General features: G+C 44.2%; 1 protein-coding gene and 2 long non-coding RNA genes across 3 annotated transcripts; all 3 read right to left on the reverse strand.

Annotated features, from left to right (window-relative positions):
* Positions 1-316: 316 nt before the first annotated feature.
* LOC132473382 (uncharacterized) lies at positions 317-1,570 on the reverse strand. Its single transcript, XR_009529357.1, has 2 exons — positions 595-1,570; positions 317-542 (listed from the first exon to the last, which is right to left on the reverse strand). It is a non-coding gene; the product is annotated as an uncharacterized LOC132473382 (long non-coding RNA).
* A 2,689-nt stretch (positions 1,571-4,259) lies between these two features.
* Positions 4,260-7,201, reverse strand: LOC132473354 (protein FAM161A-like). The gene is made up of 4 exons (XM_060073428.1): positions 6,704-7,201; positions 6,146-6,420; positions 5,680-5,871; positions 4,260-5,456 (listed from the first exon to the last, which is right to left on the reverse strand). Exons 1-4 carry the CDS (start codon positions 6,800-6,802, stop codon positions 4,559-4,561), a joined length of 1,464 nt encoding a protein of 487 aa, XP_059929411.1. The 5' UTR covers positions 6,803-7,201; the 3' UTR covers positions 4,260-4,558.
* Positions 7,202-12,121: 4,920 nt separating this feature from the next.
* LOC132472916 (uncharacterized) lies at positions 12,122-18,851 on the reverse strand. The gene is made up of 2 exons (XR_009529216.1): positions 18,719-18,851; positions 12,122-12,210 (listed from the first exon to the last, which is right to left on the reverse strand). It is a non-coding gene; the product is annotated as an uncharacterized LOC132472916 (long non-coding RNA).
* Positions 18,852-19,794: the final 943 nt, after the last annotated feature.

The raw sequence follows: 19,794 nt of genomic DNA on the forward strand, positions 1-19,794 counted from the left end.
ACGCGGGCCATGTGCATTTGTTTTCAAAGAAGCCGGCGAATGCGTGGAGCCATGTCCGAAGTAGATGTTCATAAAGTGTAGGCAAGGTTATACATTTTTAAAAGGGTGTATTTGTATTGCAATAAACATAAATCCATCCTTTTCTATAGTTGACGGGGAGAATTTATATCCTAGATTATAATTGTTTTATTTTAGGTTGAACAGAACAATCAGGGTAAGAGGTTTGGCCAACATAATAATCTAAATAAACAAGAACCTGGATTCGGGGATTCAGTCTGTATCTGGGGGACGAGACAGACGAACAGCAAAACACCCATGGAAACAAAGGTGTTTATATGGTTGCAACCAAGCAAGCTAGAAACATACAGGGCTCACAACAAAACGGTCGATAAAACAATTTTTACAGGGCTCACAACAAAATGGTTGAGCAAACACATTTGTACAGAGACTATCAACATCAAGAATACCACGAAGACAAAGGCCACCCAAGGGTACTTTCAATTTCAAAAGCAACACGGCCGGGTCGGCGTCTGATTTGCAGTCTTCTTTTTCTTTCAGTTCACGCTATTCCTGAAAAGCTTGCCCAACGTTTACTCGTGTCTGGCCTCTCTGCCGGTCAGTCTCCCTTTTCTCTTCTTCTGTTCCTCCGACATTGGGTTTCTCTGTCTCTTTTTAGTCGGCTGATCTATGATGAATATAACAATCCCTTAGTGACTTGTGTTTATATCGAGCCGGTTCCGTGTTTGGGGGTCTGTGCCGTAAAGCAATTCGTTACTTTGCGAGACCCGAGACTCCCGCGAGAGTGGGCGGCGGGTCGCCGGCAGAAACATATTCCTTTTCTCCGCCAAGATGCGCAAGGGTGAGTCGAAACAACGAACAATCGAACAAAAATGTATAATAGAACCATCGCAATGACTCTTAGCCTGTTATATTAAGGTAAATCAAGCCAAAAAAGTTGCATAGTTCCCCTTTCACTCGTGTCTGATCTCTTTTCTGGTCCATTCTTCTTTTGTTCCACCGACGGTCGCCTCTTGGGTCCCTTATCAGTCGATTGATCCATGATGAATGCAACAATTGCCTCGCAACTGGCTGTTTATATCTAGCCGGTGCCATGTTTGGGTGTGTGTCTGTGCCGTAAAGCATTTTCGAAACTACAATCTGACTACATTTCCGAGGATACTTCCGCTGCGTCACATCCGGATTGTGTCGGTCCGAACAGAGCAAGTTGCATATGCGCTTTTTCACTGGAGAGGCGACATGGGTAAATGACACACCCACCAATCGACCCAGAAATGGATGCAGAACCATCAGCATAACTCTCAACCTGCATACTTAATGTAATTTTGGCTAAAAAAGTTGCATAGTGGGCCTTTAAGTCATTTGCGAGTAGGTCCGTTATTCGCATTATTTCTGTGCGACGAAATCGAAAACGCATGTACAAATCAACGTCGGCGTACATGTCCAATGGATTTAACCGATCACGAAGAACGCGTTGTCTCCGTAAACAATATCCTTCCTCATTTTCTTCGTTTTGAAGTAACCTTTCTAACCGATCGAAATGAAAAGCCATGCCAACGGTAGCGGGCGGTTTAACGGCGGACTTTACACCTCCTAAGTAGGAGGTGTAAGTTTTAGGATATAACTTAAGCCTACGTTGGACGTATGTGGTGTGGTGCAACATTGGAACAATTAGTAGCTCCTAAACTCCTCCGTAAGGCCAATTTACGGTGGAACTAAGCTAAGATGGACCTTACGTTCTGCTGGTGCAACTGGACCCAGTAGCGTAAGACTTGGGCTGTACCAAATAATGACAAATGAGAGGGGTGATAATAGGGTGAAGACTTTCTAATGATTTTTGTAAAAATGGAGAAACAAACCACAACAAAACAAGGAAACAAACAAGGAAAAAAACAAAGATTTAATTGATGATTAAATCCGAAAAATCTAACTTTTTTTTTTTTTGAAATATACTTTTAATAATACCACCAGTGTCCTCTGGGGCGCCCCCGTCAGTGCTGCGCCCCTGGAATCATCCTAATTCCCCCCCCCCCCCTAAGGACGTCCCTGCCTCTGTGTATCCATTTAGTGCAGCTAAGGAAGCACAGTCAACTGTAGACATTCAGGTCCAGCACAGCAAAGACCATCATTCATTGCTCAGGGCCGTAAAGAGAAATCCATGTCATCCTACGCTTCAACTGTTGTTTGGTTCAGAAAGAACTGTGGCTCTTTATGTTTATGCACAGACTATAGGTAGCTGAACCGCAAGACTCCCGCTGACAGGTAGCCAGTCCAGGATTTCATGGATGGCCTTGGAGGAAAGACCATTCTTCATTGTTAGACCAGGGAAAGGCCTATCATTGGGGATGTATGGCAGAAGAGAGCAAGCACCTGACATCTTTTGTGACACTTTGGGGCCTGTATGAAGAGGCAAGGAGCATATTCCGATTGATGAATGCTTCAGCAGCCCTTCAATCCTGCATGGAGGATTATTAAGAGGGCCTCTGAGATAAGATATGATTCCCATATCTAGATTCCACCCTTTTATTAAGGACAAAAAAATAAAACAGTTTGCTGAGACAGATTATGGCACTGTTGAGCTACTCTCGCCAATATATAAAATACTTTTCTCGCATTGCCAGCCCTCTTAATGAAATAACCAAGGGACCAGCCAGAGAGGAAAGCTCACTACCCAAGGGAGGGAAGTGGCATGAAGAAGGAGATGTGAAAGTGGTGCCATGTCACGCTAGCCTGGCACCGACCACCTACCTACTTCCGCTCAATTTTCATTTCACTTCAGTACTAGGTCTGGGTCTGCTTAATATGAATGCGTTCCATGGAAACCAGACTGACCAAACGCTATGCGATTGGTTATGGGCAGATCCAGAGTGGCACTGGGCAGATCCAATCAATTTAAAACTTCAACAGACACCCGCCTCCAAGTGAGTGAACGTTTGTCAATTGAGCAGTTCCAGACCTTCTGTACAAATTAAATGAAGCACGCTGTTCTGGTAGGACCAGGCTAATGTCACGCACCAATTGAATCTAAAATTGGAAAAAACACTGTTGTGCAACTGGTTCAACCACCTATCCTGGCGTTCCCAGATTTTTTCAAACCATTTGTACCTCATACAGATGCATCCAATATGGGGCTTGGAGCAGTGCTGTGTCAGAAACAAGGACTTTGTTACAAAGGGTTTTTCTGTGTATTTAATAAAATTGTGGTTATTATTGTGGCTTTTACAAAAAATGTTTTGCCATACTTAATATATTCTCATGTGTTGAAGTGTACGTGATAAATAATATCCTTCATGGTTTGTGGATAAAACCTGTCTAACCATTTATGGATGCACTCTATGACGGTTTTGAGGTAATAGAAATTTCCGTTTTTTGTCTACCCTTACATCACAGAAGCCAATGGCTCCTGACAGTTTATCCCCAAGGGGCGCAAAACCGCCGAGGCCCCTAAGGGATGGCCCGGTCCTCAATCTGGCCCTGAAGGGAAAGGCCTGTCATAGGCCTTAATGCAAGCATCCATCCATCCTGTTGGCCTGCAATAGCCTATATTAGTTACCATTTGGGAACAAAAGGCCACATCATCAGTTCAAGATCAGGTTCAATAATCAGGTTACCAGCAACCTACTTTTTTTTTAAATAATATATAATGATGAATTAACTTGAAAACTGAAAAAGTATATAACAGGGTTATAATATAACAGAGAAAAATAAAAGAAATCTAATGATATAAAAAAAAGATTGAATTCTGTGCTAATCCAGTTATATGCATCTCAAAAAGCAATTTTGAGGCATTTAGGTGAATAAGGCTGGAAAGTAATATGTGAATGTAAGAATTTAAGACAGTTGAGAAGCCTGAGAGGTCTGAAAAGTCTTAAGGGCACTTGCGAAGTTTGTAAGGTTGATCGGTTCCATACGTCTCCTCAAGAAGAAGAGACGTTTCCAAGGGGAATTGACCCCCCCCCCCCCACCCATCCCCCCGCATTTCAACACAATTAATTTATATAAGCCTTAGATATATTGTGATCAAATGGGCTAGGGTTATTATGGGGGAGGGGGGATGTTTGAATTTGTTTTAAAGTATGCTGGCTACAGTTTAGTAAAGACTTTAGCAAGGACTTTTCGTAATAATCCTTAGATTCTAAGGATTATTCAATTATATTGACAATTGTAGCCTACAAGTTTGAGGCCTCACTAATGAGCTAAATCTCACTGAAACTAGCTCATAAATCTGACCTAAAGCACAATTAAGCCTTGTCCACCGTAATGATTTTATTAACAAACAATTCAAGTTGGGAAATTATACAAAATAATCAAATAAAGATTGTATTTACAACTCAATTTTATATATTCAATATCAATAAATACAATATTGTGATTTGTGAAAAAGATTTTTTAGTCGTGCATCCACTGAGATCTATTAATAACTGAGATGTATTAATGAAAGTCTTAAACTAGGCATCGATAATGGCTCAAAATAGTACTATTCTTTCATAGCCATATAAATCACTTTGGCTTATGTCTGTTAAATGAATGCATGTAAACGTTAGTAAACACTCTTGTCAGCCAATATGTGCATCTCTTCATCGGGCCCCAGTGTGGTATGGACATCACAACTGGCACCGAGGTGTGGATGGACGTGGGACCATTCTCTCTCCTTGACCATCTCTATGGACACCTCCATGTGCTTCTTCACAGACTTGTTTACTGAACATCTCCCAGATATCCAGGACCTCTCTGGCAGTCGCCCACGCACAGCCTCATGCTGGATTTCATCTAAACTCCCCTTGTCTGCCTGGGATTTGCTAGTGGCAAAGGGCGACTTGGATGGACTCTTAGTCTTGGCCTCTGGACTGTGCACCCCTCGTTGTCTGGAGCTGCCATACACGGAGCAGGGCAGGGGCCTAGCCTTGAAGGTGCATGACACCTCCTTGGGGCACAGGTTCCCCAGCTCTGCCACAATCCTGGCCTCCTTTTTCCTCCTCTCTCTCTCGAGGAAGCTGAAAGGCTGCATCAGACCAGTGGCGGGATTGGCCCGGTCGCAGCTGGTTTCCGCGCGGCTCCGCTGAGTGGCTCCCCGGCCGATGACCTCGTAGAGGGACAGGTGGGTGTGAGCGGGAGCGGGTGACGCCCGGAACTTCTTCCGGCACTCCCTGAGCTCCTCCAGCTCCCGTCGCAACAGGGTGTTCTCCAACTCCACCTCCGACCGTGTTCGCACCTGGCGACGTTTCCTCTCCTCCTCTCTCAGCATCATCCGGAAGGGCTTGGGCACGGTGGGCTTAGAGGTGGGCTTGGCCCAGGCCACCATACCTGACCGGGACATCCCTGACCGGGACATCGCTGACTGGGACAATGCTGGTTTGGGTTTTAGACGGTCCGCATTATTGCGGCTGGCCTGAAGGAAGAATTGTAAGCGACCAGCTTCTGGATTCACCAGTCTGTCTCTGAAGGAAAAATAGAGTGTGATTGAATTAAATATATTCTATTAAATACATTAAAGTCCAAGTTTGTTAATAGTCAAGGCCACGATTCATGATCTTGTCAATACTGGATGTGTGTTGTGAATCCTGTATGTTACATCATTTGTTTGAATAATTTTCTCTTTTGTGAGCATTTTAGTTATTCAAATAGTTAAACTCAATCTCATAGCTATTAATTGATCGATACCTGCCAAAGGTTGTATCCTGGCTAGGAATCCCAGCCAAACAGTCCATGAACATTTCAAGTTCCCCCACACTATCTTGCACATTGGAGAGTTCTGATTGGTCTGAGCCACTGGAGGTGTCATGGAAGTCCAACTCCTCCTGAGAGTTAATTCGTTGAAGCCTTCTGGTTGGAGCGGCCTGTTCTTCTGTCAGGCTGCAGATAGGTTAGGTCAAAGATAGGTTAGATGAAGGATAGACATTGAGGAGAACATGAGATTAGGACAGATCAATGCAGTAAACAAGGGAAGAACTATTTCATTTGTCACGATGAATGCCACAGATACAGCGGATGAGTGTGGTAGTATATTAATTATGTAAATTAATTATGTAATTAACAAAAAAATAATTTCAAATGTCCCAATATTATCGGAGCATTGACCTGAATAATGTACCAGCCTTTCAGCTGAAGGGAAGGAGGATTACTCCACCTGTTTCCTCCACCTCCAAGGCCCAGGCCATGCTGGTAGTTCTGCTGTCCCCCCTCGCTCCGCCCTATGTACATTTTCTCCAGTTCAGCCATGTTTCTCAGGTGGGTTTTCTTCAGCTCTTCCAACCTCCAGTAGTATTCCTGGTTGGAGAAGTAGACTTGGCCCTCCTCTTCCTTCTCCTCCTCCTCCTCTTCCTCCACCTGGTATACACAGTTGTCCATGGACAGGGAGTTCCTCATCTCCCCTTTGTAGAACTCAGAGTCCGATTCCTCATCCTGAGGCAAGGAATAGCCACTTACTTTAGTTTAATGGCAGCAATAAGCTTCTACGACAATACAGTTAGAAATAGAATAACAATACACATAATTAGGCTACTTAAAGGCTTGTCAATTGTTTTATTTTCTACTTTTCTACTAAACTGCTATTTACTTGTTTGCCTTGAAGATGCTACTGTTTCACCTCAGTTACCAAGGTAATAAGGTAGCAGGTTCATTAACACATTTCTTATCCTCTTAACAATGATAGAGTTCAACATTGGTTAACTACATGGAGCCTTACCTCACTGTTGCAGTCCATGTCTTGGACATCATAGAGATATCGTCCCCTGCTACACAACGCCATCAATTCCTTATTTTCCAATGATTTGGACCTGTACATCACTGCCCCCCTTACCCCAGTTCTGCTCAACACAGATACGAGAGAGGGAGAGAAGGAGAGCAAGAGAATAAACAAGGGATAGTGTGGTGAAGCAGTGTCCACCGCCTCCAGCCCAACCCAGGTCCTGTGAGAAAACCGCAGAGTTGCAGGATGCAGGACAAGCAAAAGCTTAGGGAAACGTGCAGAGAAAGTCCTAATCGTCTTAATGCCAACAGGAGTCCCGTTGGTTGTGTGAGGCTCATGACCAGATGGCCCATATGCTTTGTTTCCACCACCAGTCAAAGGGAAGCAGCTGAAGATGTTAAAGCACCTAAATCAGATTTAGAGATTAAACTATGCGATGTGCCAAGTCTAACGGAATCGTGGCCTACACACCTGCCTTTCCGTCATTACAGAAGCATAAGACCACTTGTAACCTTGTGATTTTTTTCATAATCCCGACAAACATTATATTTTCTATGCTATTATGATCCTAATCATCCATTATGATCTCTCTCTCTCTCTCTCTCTCTCTCTCTCTCTCTCTCTCTCTCTCTCTCTCTCTCTCTCTCTCTCTCTCTCTCTCTCTCTCTCTCTCTCTCTCTCTCTCTCTCTCTCTCTCTCTCTCTCTCTCTCTGCACACACACAAAACACTCTCACCCAATTTAATCGAATTCTAAAGAAATGCATCTCATTATTAATAAATTACTACTCACAAACATTTTCCTAAATGCAGATATACAGTATTTTTCTTTCTAAAAAACGATTACCCAAATATATATTCGCATTACAGCTTACAATGAGGGCGCTTGACAAAACGTAAGGAGATTCCGTATGGCAGCAGCAGACACAGACTGAAGCCAAGACTATCAAATTGGCTTACTTGGCCTAAGTTTCTGAAGTTAGTTTGAGGGAGGGAATGGTGTTAATCCCTTTAGTCAGGTGGGCCTGGCCCATCTGCAGCCTGTCTCGGTGCCGGCGTGTATCAGCTAGCGGGCGGGGAATAAACAACAGAGCCCTGTAGACAGTTTTTCCACCAAATCATTATGAATTAATGTAAAATAGTTTTGGAAATATCCAAAGTATACAGATTATACTGGGTGTTATGTTGCTATTATAGAAATGTATTTATATGTTGTACTTTCCTTTGCAGGCTATTAAAAAACATAAAAGGTTTTGATTGTGCCTTATAAGCTCTATACACAAATACGCAAGTCGATCGACTTGCAATATTAATGTTTGTCCAATAGGTGGAGGCATTGATTTCAAATGGTTTGTGATTTACAAGGTTGTGATCTTTATACGTTGAAAGGAGGTTCTTGACATCGTGCCTTTTCCTTTCACAACACATGCCTTAGGCTATATGTGTTGACTTCAGGGTCAACAGTCCTTGCCACATCTTACTAATTTCCACCTGCACCCCAGCCATGTGTGTAAAAAATAATATGACGCGTAATAATATGTATGCAAACCAGCTCAAACAAAATAAAAAAATAATACTAATCTTGAAAATAGTCCCAGAAGTTGTCCAGCGGTCGTATATCCAATTATTAATTGTACAAATGACTAGCTGTCTGTGTGTTTGTGGCTATTTTGTTTATGCTTTATATTAAAAAAGTGATATTTGTATATATTTTCCATTGGGTGTTGTGACATGACAACAGTTGGGCCATTGGTCAGATTGTAATGATTGACAGCTCCCAATGTTCCAGTGTATAGCGATAATGAAAGTATATCATCTTTCACGAATTAAAGCTAGGGTGGGTAATTTCTTTACTGTAATATTTGGCAAAACTGTCCTAATAGCCAGTCAGCTATATGTAGGTGAAGTTCTCTGAGAATATCTGCTCATAACTTTGCTCTCCCCTGCCTCTGTGGGCCGCACCCAAAAATTGCCACCGCTCATGTACACTTTGACCAATCAGAGCGAGGCTCCGATTCTCCGTTCTTATTGGCTGTGGGACTGTCCGGTCACCTTGGCAACGACGTTGGTGCGTCCCTGCGTGAGCGTTCACGAGCCTAGCGGTCTGACAGTTTTGTACTACTACGGCGGACAACAAATGAATAGCCGTGTCTTCATCAACGGCCCATAAATTTCCCATTCCCCGGATACCATCAACTAACACCACTAAGACAGAGAAAAAAAGAGGAAAGACACTTGTTGAAAGGACAGCTACTAAAAGGGAGGCGGAGAGAGCTCGAAATAAAACCAGAGTAAACATCGGCGTGGCTTATGAGCGATGGAGAGAGTTACGTGACCGGAGAAACTTAAAATCGGACGCTGAGATGGCTATATTTCTTATAGACAGGTAAGGAATTGTGCTATCCCTCCATGGTATATTGCGATGAATATGTAAAGTGTCGGCTGGTATGGTTTTTTACTAAGCAAAGCCACGATAACCGTTACATTACGGTTCTGTAATGTAACCATTTCAATACGGTTCTGTAGGATGTCTTGCATCAGCCGATGGTTCTTTTCCCGGTCCGTTTTATAGGTTAGTTATGGTCACACCAACCGTGGCTGTCGGAATAACACAGAGATTGTGCTAACACGTGGCCTAGGCTTCAACTCAACTGTGGATAATGTCCGAGTCACGTTTGTATAAAAGCTACGTTGACACAACTGCCAAGATAAGCACTGCGAGGGAAGTCTAGCATATGATATTCCATGTATTGTTATAACGTTGTTGCAAGCTAGCAGCAGCCTAGCTCAGTTTCGCGATCGCTTTGAAGTGACGGTTTCCTTGTGTGTAATCTGGCTTTCTGTGTTATTTTATCAAATATATATATTTTTTCAGCACAGTACTGTACATACACAATGATGGACAACGACAGTAAATAGATCATATCGATTGTCAATATTGATAAGAGGGAGACCTAGAAGAATTCTGTTATCATGGAGAAGGAGGTTTTGTTTTGTTTTTTTGTTTTTTTTGCTTTTGTTCTTATGCTAACGAACTACAGTTGCAATTAGTTTGCTATCTTGCTTGGCTGATACAGCTACCTTTCTTAGGCCTACCAGCGCAATGGCAATGATTTTAAGATAACATACATGGTATGTCTGTGAGTAAGATGTTGATGCTATATATGTACTTATGTAGCAATCAGCACTAATGTTTAATTACCTCGGAATCGGACATGGTGTTTCGTCTTCCTATCAATGTAACTGAATTCACATGAACGCGCATAACTGACGTTCGGTGGGAGGAGCTACAGCAGGTAGCGTGGCAGGGACGGGCCAGAGAGCACGCGACGGAATCTCAACGGCTGTTTTCTCCAAAATCGCCCACCCTAGCTTTAATACATTTAGAAATCGTTGTACTTAAATGAACAATTATTATTTATGCAATAATAATAATATATACATCAATATATATTATTTATTCTATATATATATATATATACATATATTGGTGTGTATATTCTATTGGGTGGGTGTGTGTACTGTTTTCTACACGCCTCTCAATATGCTGAATGTGATGACTTCCATGCCACTCCATGCCTTTAGCCACACGGGGCACTGTTACTTGGTTACCAGGACAATATGTTGCCCTATAGGGGGATCAGAGGAGAGTTATATCTATCACTCTGAGGGGGATTATTTGTTTATCAACCCGGCGAATGCGCGCGCAGAATGATGCAAAAAGAAAATTGCCATGGTTATCTCTATGTGGTTAATTTGCAGTTGCGGTGTTAATTAGTGATTTTGTCAGCTTAATGTTACATTAGGCCGTGTTCAGATCTAGCGTTTTTTTTAATATATAAAATGTACTATAATAACATAACTAATAATAATAATAATAATAATATAGCTGTAATCAGAAAATGCAGTTATATGCTATAGACCCTATAGTATCTGTGGTAAAAAGGCTGGGATGAATTTCAAATTATAAATATGTACACTTTATGTTGAAAGAATAGACCGTTGCGATTCCCATTGAAACGAATGGCGTATTCTTCAAAACGAGAGTTGGTAAATCGTGAAAAACGAATTAAACTGTAATCAGACAACGCGGTTATATGCTATAGACCCTAGAGCAGGCCTAATCAACTAGAGGCCCCTCTTAATTTTTTTCTGGCCCGCAAGAGGTTGCATGCAAAAAATAAATAAAATAAAGGAGAAACATATTTGCATGCAAATCAGGTTTCTGTGTGTAGCCGGTGATACTAGCCAGTATCAGTACCCCACAATCAGGAACTGGCATCACTTATTCTGACAATGTTTGGCTCAACCGATACGTGTGAGTCTAGCTTTTCTCATATGAATGCCATCAGAACAAGGGCACGTTGCTGCATGACCTATGAGAAGCTGCATGACCTATGAGAAGCTGCATGAGTGTCTCAGGATGAGCCAAACTAGGCAAACAAGGCAGTGCAATCTTTCTCACTGATTCACTGGCTCAAAATGTCTCATATGTACAGTAGTTCTGTTTTGTGATGATTCAAACAAACATTGTTGAATCTAAATACGTGTCCAAAATAGTGAGAACAAAATCTTTTATAATGATACGATTAAAAGTGAAGAAGGAAGGAATGCGTCGGACAAGTTTATTCCATGTAGTAGTACTATATATATTAAGTTAACACTACTTTAAGTACGATTTATTTGTACTGATTCATTCACGTAGTTTTACTCTGTGTGGCCCATGAACCCCCAGTGGTTTTCCTTTTCGGTCCACTTGTTAAGGAGGTTGAATAGCCCTGCCCAAGAGTATCTGTGATATAAAGGCTGGAACGAATTTCGAATTATAAATATGTACAATCCATAACGTTAGCTCTCTGGCTCATAGCTCGGACTAGAATACCTCCCATTGCCAAGTCGTAGCTACGGTCCGTTCTATTTATGTGAAAAACTTTATATTTGGATTGTAAAACGCATGCAAATATAAATAAATGATCTTAATTTGTTTTCTTTGGCGAGTGACCATGGTGTAAGCGGGATAATGCCCTTTGAGGTGTCAAAAACATGTTTGATCGATCGTAATTAAAGGGGACTACTTTTTGAGGGAGATGAACTCAAACAGAGTACATTTAAAGGTTGGGTATGGGATTTGCGAAATGCCAGCAGATTTTGAAAATACACAACTCAAATGGTCCTACCCCCTCTCCTTCAACGCTGACTCTGACTCCACCCATTCCAAGTACATGGACGCGCAATCATGCACGAGCGAACACAAACAGAAGCTTGCTCTGGGTCACGAGGTTTGAGTACGTGCACGAAGGGTTTTTTCGAGCCCTGCCCGTTCCACAGATGATTGACTAGTTTAATTTTCATGTCAGTATGTAACCGATGTCTTTCTGCGTTGTGTCTTGTATCTTTGAGTGAGGCACACACAGGAGTCGAGTACTGGAGGTTTATTCTTTCCAAAGGAGACAAAACAACACGGGCGTCACACACAATCCGGGATATCACTCTCCACTCAGAGTTTCTCCCGCGTGCCTAAAAGCACGTCGCAAAGCAGTGTGAACCACCACAGCCGTTCAAGGGCAACAAACAAGGGGTTAACATAAAAATCTAACGGAGAGAGACACAAACGGAACTCACCAGCTCCGTGCATCAGCGCTCACTGACGCTAGACACACAGGTGCAACGCCAAACCACTCCCCAGGGAAACAAAAGGCATGCCATACGGAACAACGAAATCAACTTACAACTAGGAACCAATATTTGGTGGAGTTCACAATAAAAAAGGTATGAACAATGATAAAAAAATAAAACAAAATCAAATTAAATTTAGCTCGGCTACATACTCCCCTCTGAACTTCACCAAAATACCTCAAGACTTTAGCAGAACACTTGCATAACATACATTCACGTTATGCAACTCATTAGTTACTCAAATTACTGAGAAAATGGGTTCACTTGCAAAAAAAAGGGTGCCTTTTACACCACCTTACACATTACTTCATAAAGGTAATACTTAAATATACCTTTCAAAAGACAAGGAGTACCTAATATTTATCACTGCTACTCTAACACATTTTCAACCCAAACACTGGATTAAAGAATTGTCTCAAGGTACTTGATGGCTTACAGAGGTTCATCACTCAAGCTAGTATTTTCCTCTGGGTCATGTTCTGAATGAGTCTATCTAGAGGTTTCACCAGCCTGCCCACCCTTGTTCTAATACGGGAGACAACACTGATCACAGTGCTTGGGGGGTCGTTGCTACAGCCTGTTTCATCGTCCACACTTGACACACTCATTGACCTCCGGCTAACACTTTCACGCAGGTCAATGTCTCCAAGCTCTTCATCGTCAAGACATGTTGGGACAACAGAAGCACTATCCAGAACCCAACTGGATGTCCTGTCTTCTGTGACATCACCTGTCGCCACATCCGACACACGGCTTTGTGTCTCGTCATGACTCGACTCAGATGACTCAGTGAACGATGCGTCAACATCCTCTTCATCTTCCACCTCAAGTGGAAGAAAGTTTGCGCACAGGAGGCGATTGCGATGCACAACCTTTTCACGGCCACTGCTTGTATTCCTTATCCGATAGGTATGACACCTAGGATCTCTTGAGACCACCATGTACGGGACAGACTCCCATTTGTCAGACAATTTCTTGCGTCCCCTTTCACATTTGTTTGACAAGAGCACTTGGTCTCCCTAAGCGATGTCATGACCTTTGGTCCTCTTGTTGTACAGTTCAGTTTGGTGCTGCTGACTGGTGACAGCATTGGCCTGAGCAGATGATAATGCCTCTTTTAACTCCTCCCTCAGTTTAAGGACATATTTATCATAGTCAGCGATGTCACAGTCCCTCTCCACATTGTGGAACATCACGTCAACTGGGAGTCTGGGGATCCTCCCATACATTAGATAGAACGGGGCGTAGCCTGTTGACTCGTGGGCAGTGCAGTTGTAGGCGAAAGTCAACGTCTGCAACATCTGGGGCCATTTTTGCTTGGCTCTTGGAGGGAGAGCTCTGATCATGCTTCCCAATGTCCGGTTGAAGCGTTCAACCACACCGTTTCCCATGGGATGATAAGCCGTTGTCCTCGACTTCTTTACACCAGAAATCAGCAGTAACTCTCGGATCAACTGGCTCTCGAAGTTGGCTCCTTGGTCGGAGTGAATTCTCTCTGGGAAGCCGTAGACACAGAAGTATCGATCCCAGAGCTGACGGGCAACCTGCTTTGCTGACTGATCGTGACATGGAAAAGCGTGAGCCATTTTTGTGAAATGGTCAGTGATGACCAGGACATCGACAGTTTTTCCATTTGGGATTTCGGCTGACCAAAAGTCAATGCAGACCATCTCGAGAGGGCTTGTTGTTTTGATGCTCTCGAGAGGCGCTCTCCCTTCAGGTTCGGGTGTCTTGCTTACCACACAGCGCTTGCATGACTTGACATATTCACGGACATCTCGTTCCATGTCAATCCAGAAGAACCTCTGCCTCGCAAGATATAGAGTCCTGTGCTGTCCCTGGTGCCCAGCCTCATCATGGACACCCTGCAGAGCCTGCTTGGTCAGTGATGCAGCCACGACATACTGGTAACGCCTTCTCCCAGTTAGTGAGTCTTTGATCACTCTATACAGGATACCATCCAACATCTTGAGCTTTTCCCACTGCTTTAGAGTTTTCTGGACTTTGAGAGGTTCTTTGACTCTTTCTCTCCTCGATGGTCTACTACCACGTGACACGTAGTGTATGACTCTTGCCAGTATAGTGTCTTCCTGTTGCTTGTCTTGGAGCTCTTTAAGGGAGAAGACAGGTAAGGCACTTTCACCTGGTGGAACGAGCTTATGCACATTGTTTGCCAGCCAGGAGATCACTCGTCCTTTGGGTCCCTCAACCCACTCAACTTGACCATCCAGGACGGCTGTCACTTCTTCACTGCTCATTGAACTGCATGCCACTTCAGATCCACCCATTTTGACCTCTTGGCAGTTGGTGCTCAGCCGAAACACATCCTGTATCCTGTCATCTCGGATCTGCTGCGCTTCTTCCAGCAGAGCTCCATACGGCTCTGCTATAAGTCTCTCGCTGACCCGTGGCTTGACAAAGGGTTGTCTACTCAAGGCATCCGCGACGATGTTCTTGCTGCCTGGGATATATTGGATACTGAAGTCGTATGGAGCCAGCTTCGACACCCACCGCTGTTCACAAGCATCCAACTTTGGCTTTGTGAGGATGTAGGTTAACGGGTTATTGTCGGTCGAGACGGTGAAGGAATGTCCCTTTAACCAATGGCTGAATTTATCACACACAGACCATTTGAGAGCGAGGAACTCCAACCGATGAGCTGGATACTTCATTTGAGGGCGAGTCAGAGCCTTGCTTGCGAAGGCTATGGGACGTGCCTTGCTCCCTCCTTCGGGGACTTGAGAGAGTACAGCTCCCAATCCATCCAATGAAGCGTCGGTTGAGAGAATGAAAGGGTGACCAAAGTCTGGATGAGCCAACACAACTGAGTTCAGTAGAGCAGCCTTTAGTTGGTTGAATGAGTTGCTCTGTTCTTGAGTCCAATCACCTGGGCTGAGCCTTTTGAAGTGAGAGGCCCGTTTTGCGTTGGCCTTTCCAGTGGCAGCGGCGGTCAGGGAGAACAGGGGCTTTGCCATGCTGGAACAGTTTTGTATGAATCTCTGGTAATACATTACCATACCGAGGAAAGACTTGATCCTTTTTGCTGAAGGTGTGACTCCATCCTCCATCATCAAATCCGCATCACTCATGTCTGTGATGACTTGTATCTTTTCAGAATCAGTGGCAACTCCGTTCTCGTTAATGATGTGGCCCAAGAACCTGACGCTTCGCCTAAAGAAATGGCATTTCTTCGGTGCCAACTTAAGCCCATGTCCTCTCAACCGCTTAAAGACCATTTCAAGTCTGTTCAGGGCTTCCTCTTCATTTGGGGCAAAGACCAAAACATCGTCAAGGTAGCACAGCAGGGTCAAGAAGTTTTGGTCTCCAAAGACACTCATCATGAGGCGCATGAAACTCGCCGGGCTGTTGCACAGGCCTTGGGGTAGTCGGTTGAACTCATGGAGGCCTACTGGTGTAGTGAAGGCAGTAAACTTCTTGTCCTGTTCATGCATGGGGACATTGTAGAACCCCGATGTCAAGTCCAAGGCGCTGAATATGGTATTTCCCCCTAACGCAGCCAAACAGTCAGCTTGGTGGGGTACTGGGTGGGCATCCTTCACTGTGCGAGCATTAAGCCATGGCTTGGCTTGGTGGGACACGGCGGTATGCTAGACGGAAGGGGCGCTCATCAGTCAGATGGTTCCGGTGGACAAAGTCTTTGGCCAGGCCACAGTCCAGCTTGTCCTTGGAGAACACATCTCCATGCCGCTGTATGAGTTCCACAAGCTGGTTCTTCCAATACAGGGACACTTCACAAGAGTTGATGTCTATATCGTTCAATCCAAGACCAGCAAGCTTGTCCTGAAGGGTGGTAGTTACAGAGGTATCAGGGACATGGTCAGTGCTTACTCTTACGCTTTGGCCTTGTGCTTTTAGCTCTGTGTCGGTGACATGGTCCACTCCGAGCTCGAAGTCTTCGAGTGCCACACATGGTGAAACATCAGCTAACTTCATATTCCTCCTCAGTGTTACAGGCTTGTCACTTGGGTTCACGACCTTCACAGGAACCCACCTGTCTCCACTCATTGATGACACAGTTCTCCCTACCATGATGCTTTTCCGGTTTGAGTGGGACTTTGAAGGTTCCACCAGTATGGTACTTCCCTCTGAGATAGGAGCCTTTCCAGGAAGCTTTCCCCACACTATGTGCTCCTGTTTGGGCATCAGTGTCACAGCATTGGTAAGTTTCACAGTCCCAATGACGTCTGGGATAATGTCACCTTTCCATCTTGTTATGCCCGAGAGCATGCTCAAGAACTGTTCGATGCCTGGTTCACCAGTGGAGTCAGCTTTACTCAGCACGCGCCAATAGCTGGGATTTTGCTTGAGTTGGCGTAGCAGGTGTTTCAGCACATTGGTGCCTACTATCATTTGGTCACGCTGACCTGGCACGACTAATGTGGGCACGATTGCTTCTTGTCCATAGATTTTCAACTTTAACTGATGAATGCACTTGGGCCGCACATGCACACCACCACAACCCACCAGAAAGATGTCTTCGCTGGACTGAGCATCCTCTGAGAGCAACCCTGCCTTGTGGAGCTCCTATTCTGCTTCTTCACTCATTGTACAAGCCATTGAGCCTGTGTCTAGCATTGCGTGCAGTGCAACTTGGTCATCAACCAGCACATCAGTGTAGAATAGATCATCAGCTTGTGTATATTCTGAAAAATCATGACGCTGCCATTCGGTGCAGTCTTGCAGCTCTCTTCATATATTGAACGCGAGTCTTCTTCAGTTTTGAGGGTCTGACATAACACACTCACACTTTGCCCTCCGTAGTGTGAGCGACTCAGTTTCCCTGGTTAGGTGTGTGGTTCTCTGCTTGGGTTTGCCGTGGTACAGCTCGTGTGCAATCTCTCCTTGCGTGGCCAGGTTCCAGGCACCCGAAGCACCTGTTCTCTTTCATGCAGTGTTCACGTGTGATGTGAGTCTTGTCACCACATACACGGCAAGAAGTGGGGCGTGTCCACGGGGTCGGCCGTTGGACCGGTGAAGCTGCTCTGGCCATGATGCCTTCCAGCATGCTCAGTACTCGTTCTAAGGCCCCTGCTTCTGAAGAGGTGACTGCACTCACCTTTGGCTGTGTAGGAGGTTCTTGAACTCCAGCCCTCATTGCAGTCAGCTCTTCAACTACAGGTAAACAGGTAGTGGCTGCTGTCACCATTTTGAACTTCTCTGCTTTAATGGGCCTCCTCCTTGCCTGGTGCTCCCTCTGGTGTTCATCGATAGCCTCTTGCACTTCCACGGCTGACCATTTGCTGATAGGCTTACACCGGAACACACTGGAGAGTTCTGGGTTGGGGCAGTTCCTGATGAACATCATAGCAATTTGCGCTGACATGGTATCCCTCTTTTCTCCACTTTTCCCCAGATACCGGTCAGCATGCTCAGCTGCTGCATTGAGCCGGACCCAGTAATCTACTGGGTTCTCATTTGCATCGGGATGTGTAGAATAGAAATCAGCCATCGGTAAGCTGGACATGGGAGAATCACTGAAGTATCTTCCGAGTATGTCGTATACCACTTCAGGGTGTGTGTTGACATCGGCACTACTCTTCAGCCCCACTTTAACGATACTCTTAGCTCGTCCCAAAAGGTGACTGAGGATTTCATCGGCCTGCTCTGAGGTTGGACAGTTATTTTTATGCAGGTAAGTGTCCATCACCTCTATCCACTCTTGTACTGTGTATTTGTCAGAGCCATCTCCTCTAAACATCACTGGTTCCTTGACAGCTGCTTTTACCATGATGTTTAGTCGAGACATATCAACTGGGGAGTGGAGGGGAAATCATGGGGGGTGGTGAATGGAGCCCCAGTGGCAAAGCGAATGGCGGAATGGTGGAGTGGGGAGTCATGGGGGGTGGGCAATTGAGTTTGGGGGTAGGTGTTTGGTTGGCTAATATGCGACTCACAACAGTGTTACCAATGTGGGTTCCCAGCTCCCCTAAGAGGTCACGCAGTTGTGCCAGAGTGTCATTATCAGCAGTGGCGGGAGTGGAAAACATCTGCCTTGCTACATGCGTACCATTATCTATACTCTGAGGGCTGCTAATGCCTGGCGTCCTAGTTTGCTCTGCATTCCCTGGTTGCAAACACCCTCTACCCATCCCAAATCGTGTAAAATCCATTCTAATTAAAACACAATGAATATGGTGGAATATAACAGTCGAAATGTGATGTTAAAATAATATTTAACTGTACAGGGACACTGTATTTGAGGAAAAATAATAATAAATTGTGGAAAAACACAGCCACAAATAAAAAAAACTTTTATGAAAGGTCTCTACGATCAACGGATCCTTCCTGCTTGCTGTACAATACGCTTACTTGCTCACAGCATAACCTCGGCGATCTGCAGCGGCTGATCTGAAGCATCCGGGTCACGGCACCATTTGTAACCGATGTCTTTCTGCGTTGTGTCTTGTATCTTTGAGTGAGGCACACACAGGAGTCGAGTACTGGAGGTTTATTCTTTCCAAAGGAGACAAAACAACACGGGCGTCACACACAATCCGGGATATCACTCTCCACTCAGAGTTTCTCCCGCGTGCCTAAAAGCACGTCGTAAAGCAGTGTGAACCACCACAGCCGTTCAAGGGCAACAAACAAGGGGTTAACATAAAAATCCAACGGAGAGAGACACAAACGGAACTCACCAGCTCCGTGCATCAGCGCTCACTGACGCTAGACACACAGGTGCAACGCCAAACCACTCCCCAGGGAAACAAAAGGCATGCCATACGGAACAACGAAATCAACTTACAACTAGGAACCAATATTTGGTGGAGTTCACAATAAAAAAGGTATGAACAATGATAAAAAAATATAACAAAATCAAATTAAATTTAGCTCGGCTACAAGTACTTCTAACTCAGTGGCTGTAAGTGGGTTATGATAAGGATTTCAAGTAATTTTGCAAAAAAGGCCAAAAAAGCGAATTCCATAAATAAGCATGCAATACGAATAAGAAAAAGCATGATTATTAAATTATTTGAATTTTTTTATTATGTTGGCAAGCAAGAAGTAGAATAAATAGGAAATCAGTCTTATTAAAAGTGTTTGTGCAACCAACCGCACAACAAGACATGATTGCGCTCTCTCTTCCTGCAAACGACATCCGCGTAGAGCGGGGATAGACTAGAGCAGTGGTTCTCAAACTTTTTACCATGAGTACCACCTTAGAAATGATTTGGCTCTCCAAGTACCCCCGGAATTAAAATAAAGTGCGTAGGCCTATAACTACATAGAGTTTACACAGAAGGCATTAATATTGATAATACGATTTATTATTCACATAACTTTACCTGACTGAAGCAACCAACTGTCTATAACTCATGTAGGCCTATTGTATTTAAACACTTGCAACGGGATAATACTAACAATTGAGCAACTGCTTCAATAGGGCTACCCA

The sequence above is a fragment of the Gadus macrocephalus genome, chromosome 15 (genome assembly GCF_031168955.1).
Source record: "Gadus macrocephalus chromosome 15, ASM3116895v1".
NCBI classification, from domain to species: domain Eukaryota; kingdom Metazoa; phylum Chordata; class Actinopteri; order Gadiformes; family Gadidae; genus Gadus; species Gadus macrocephalus.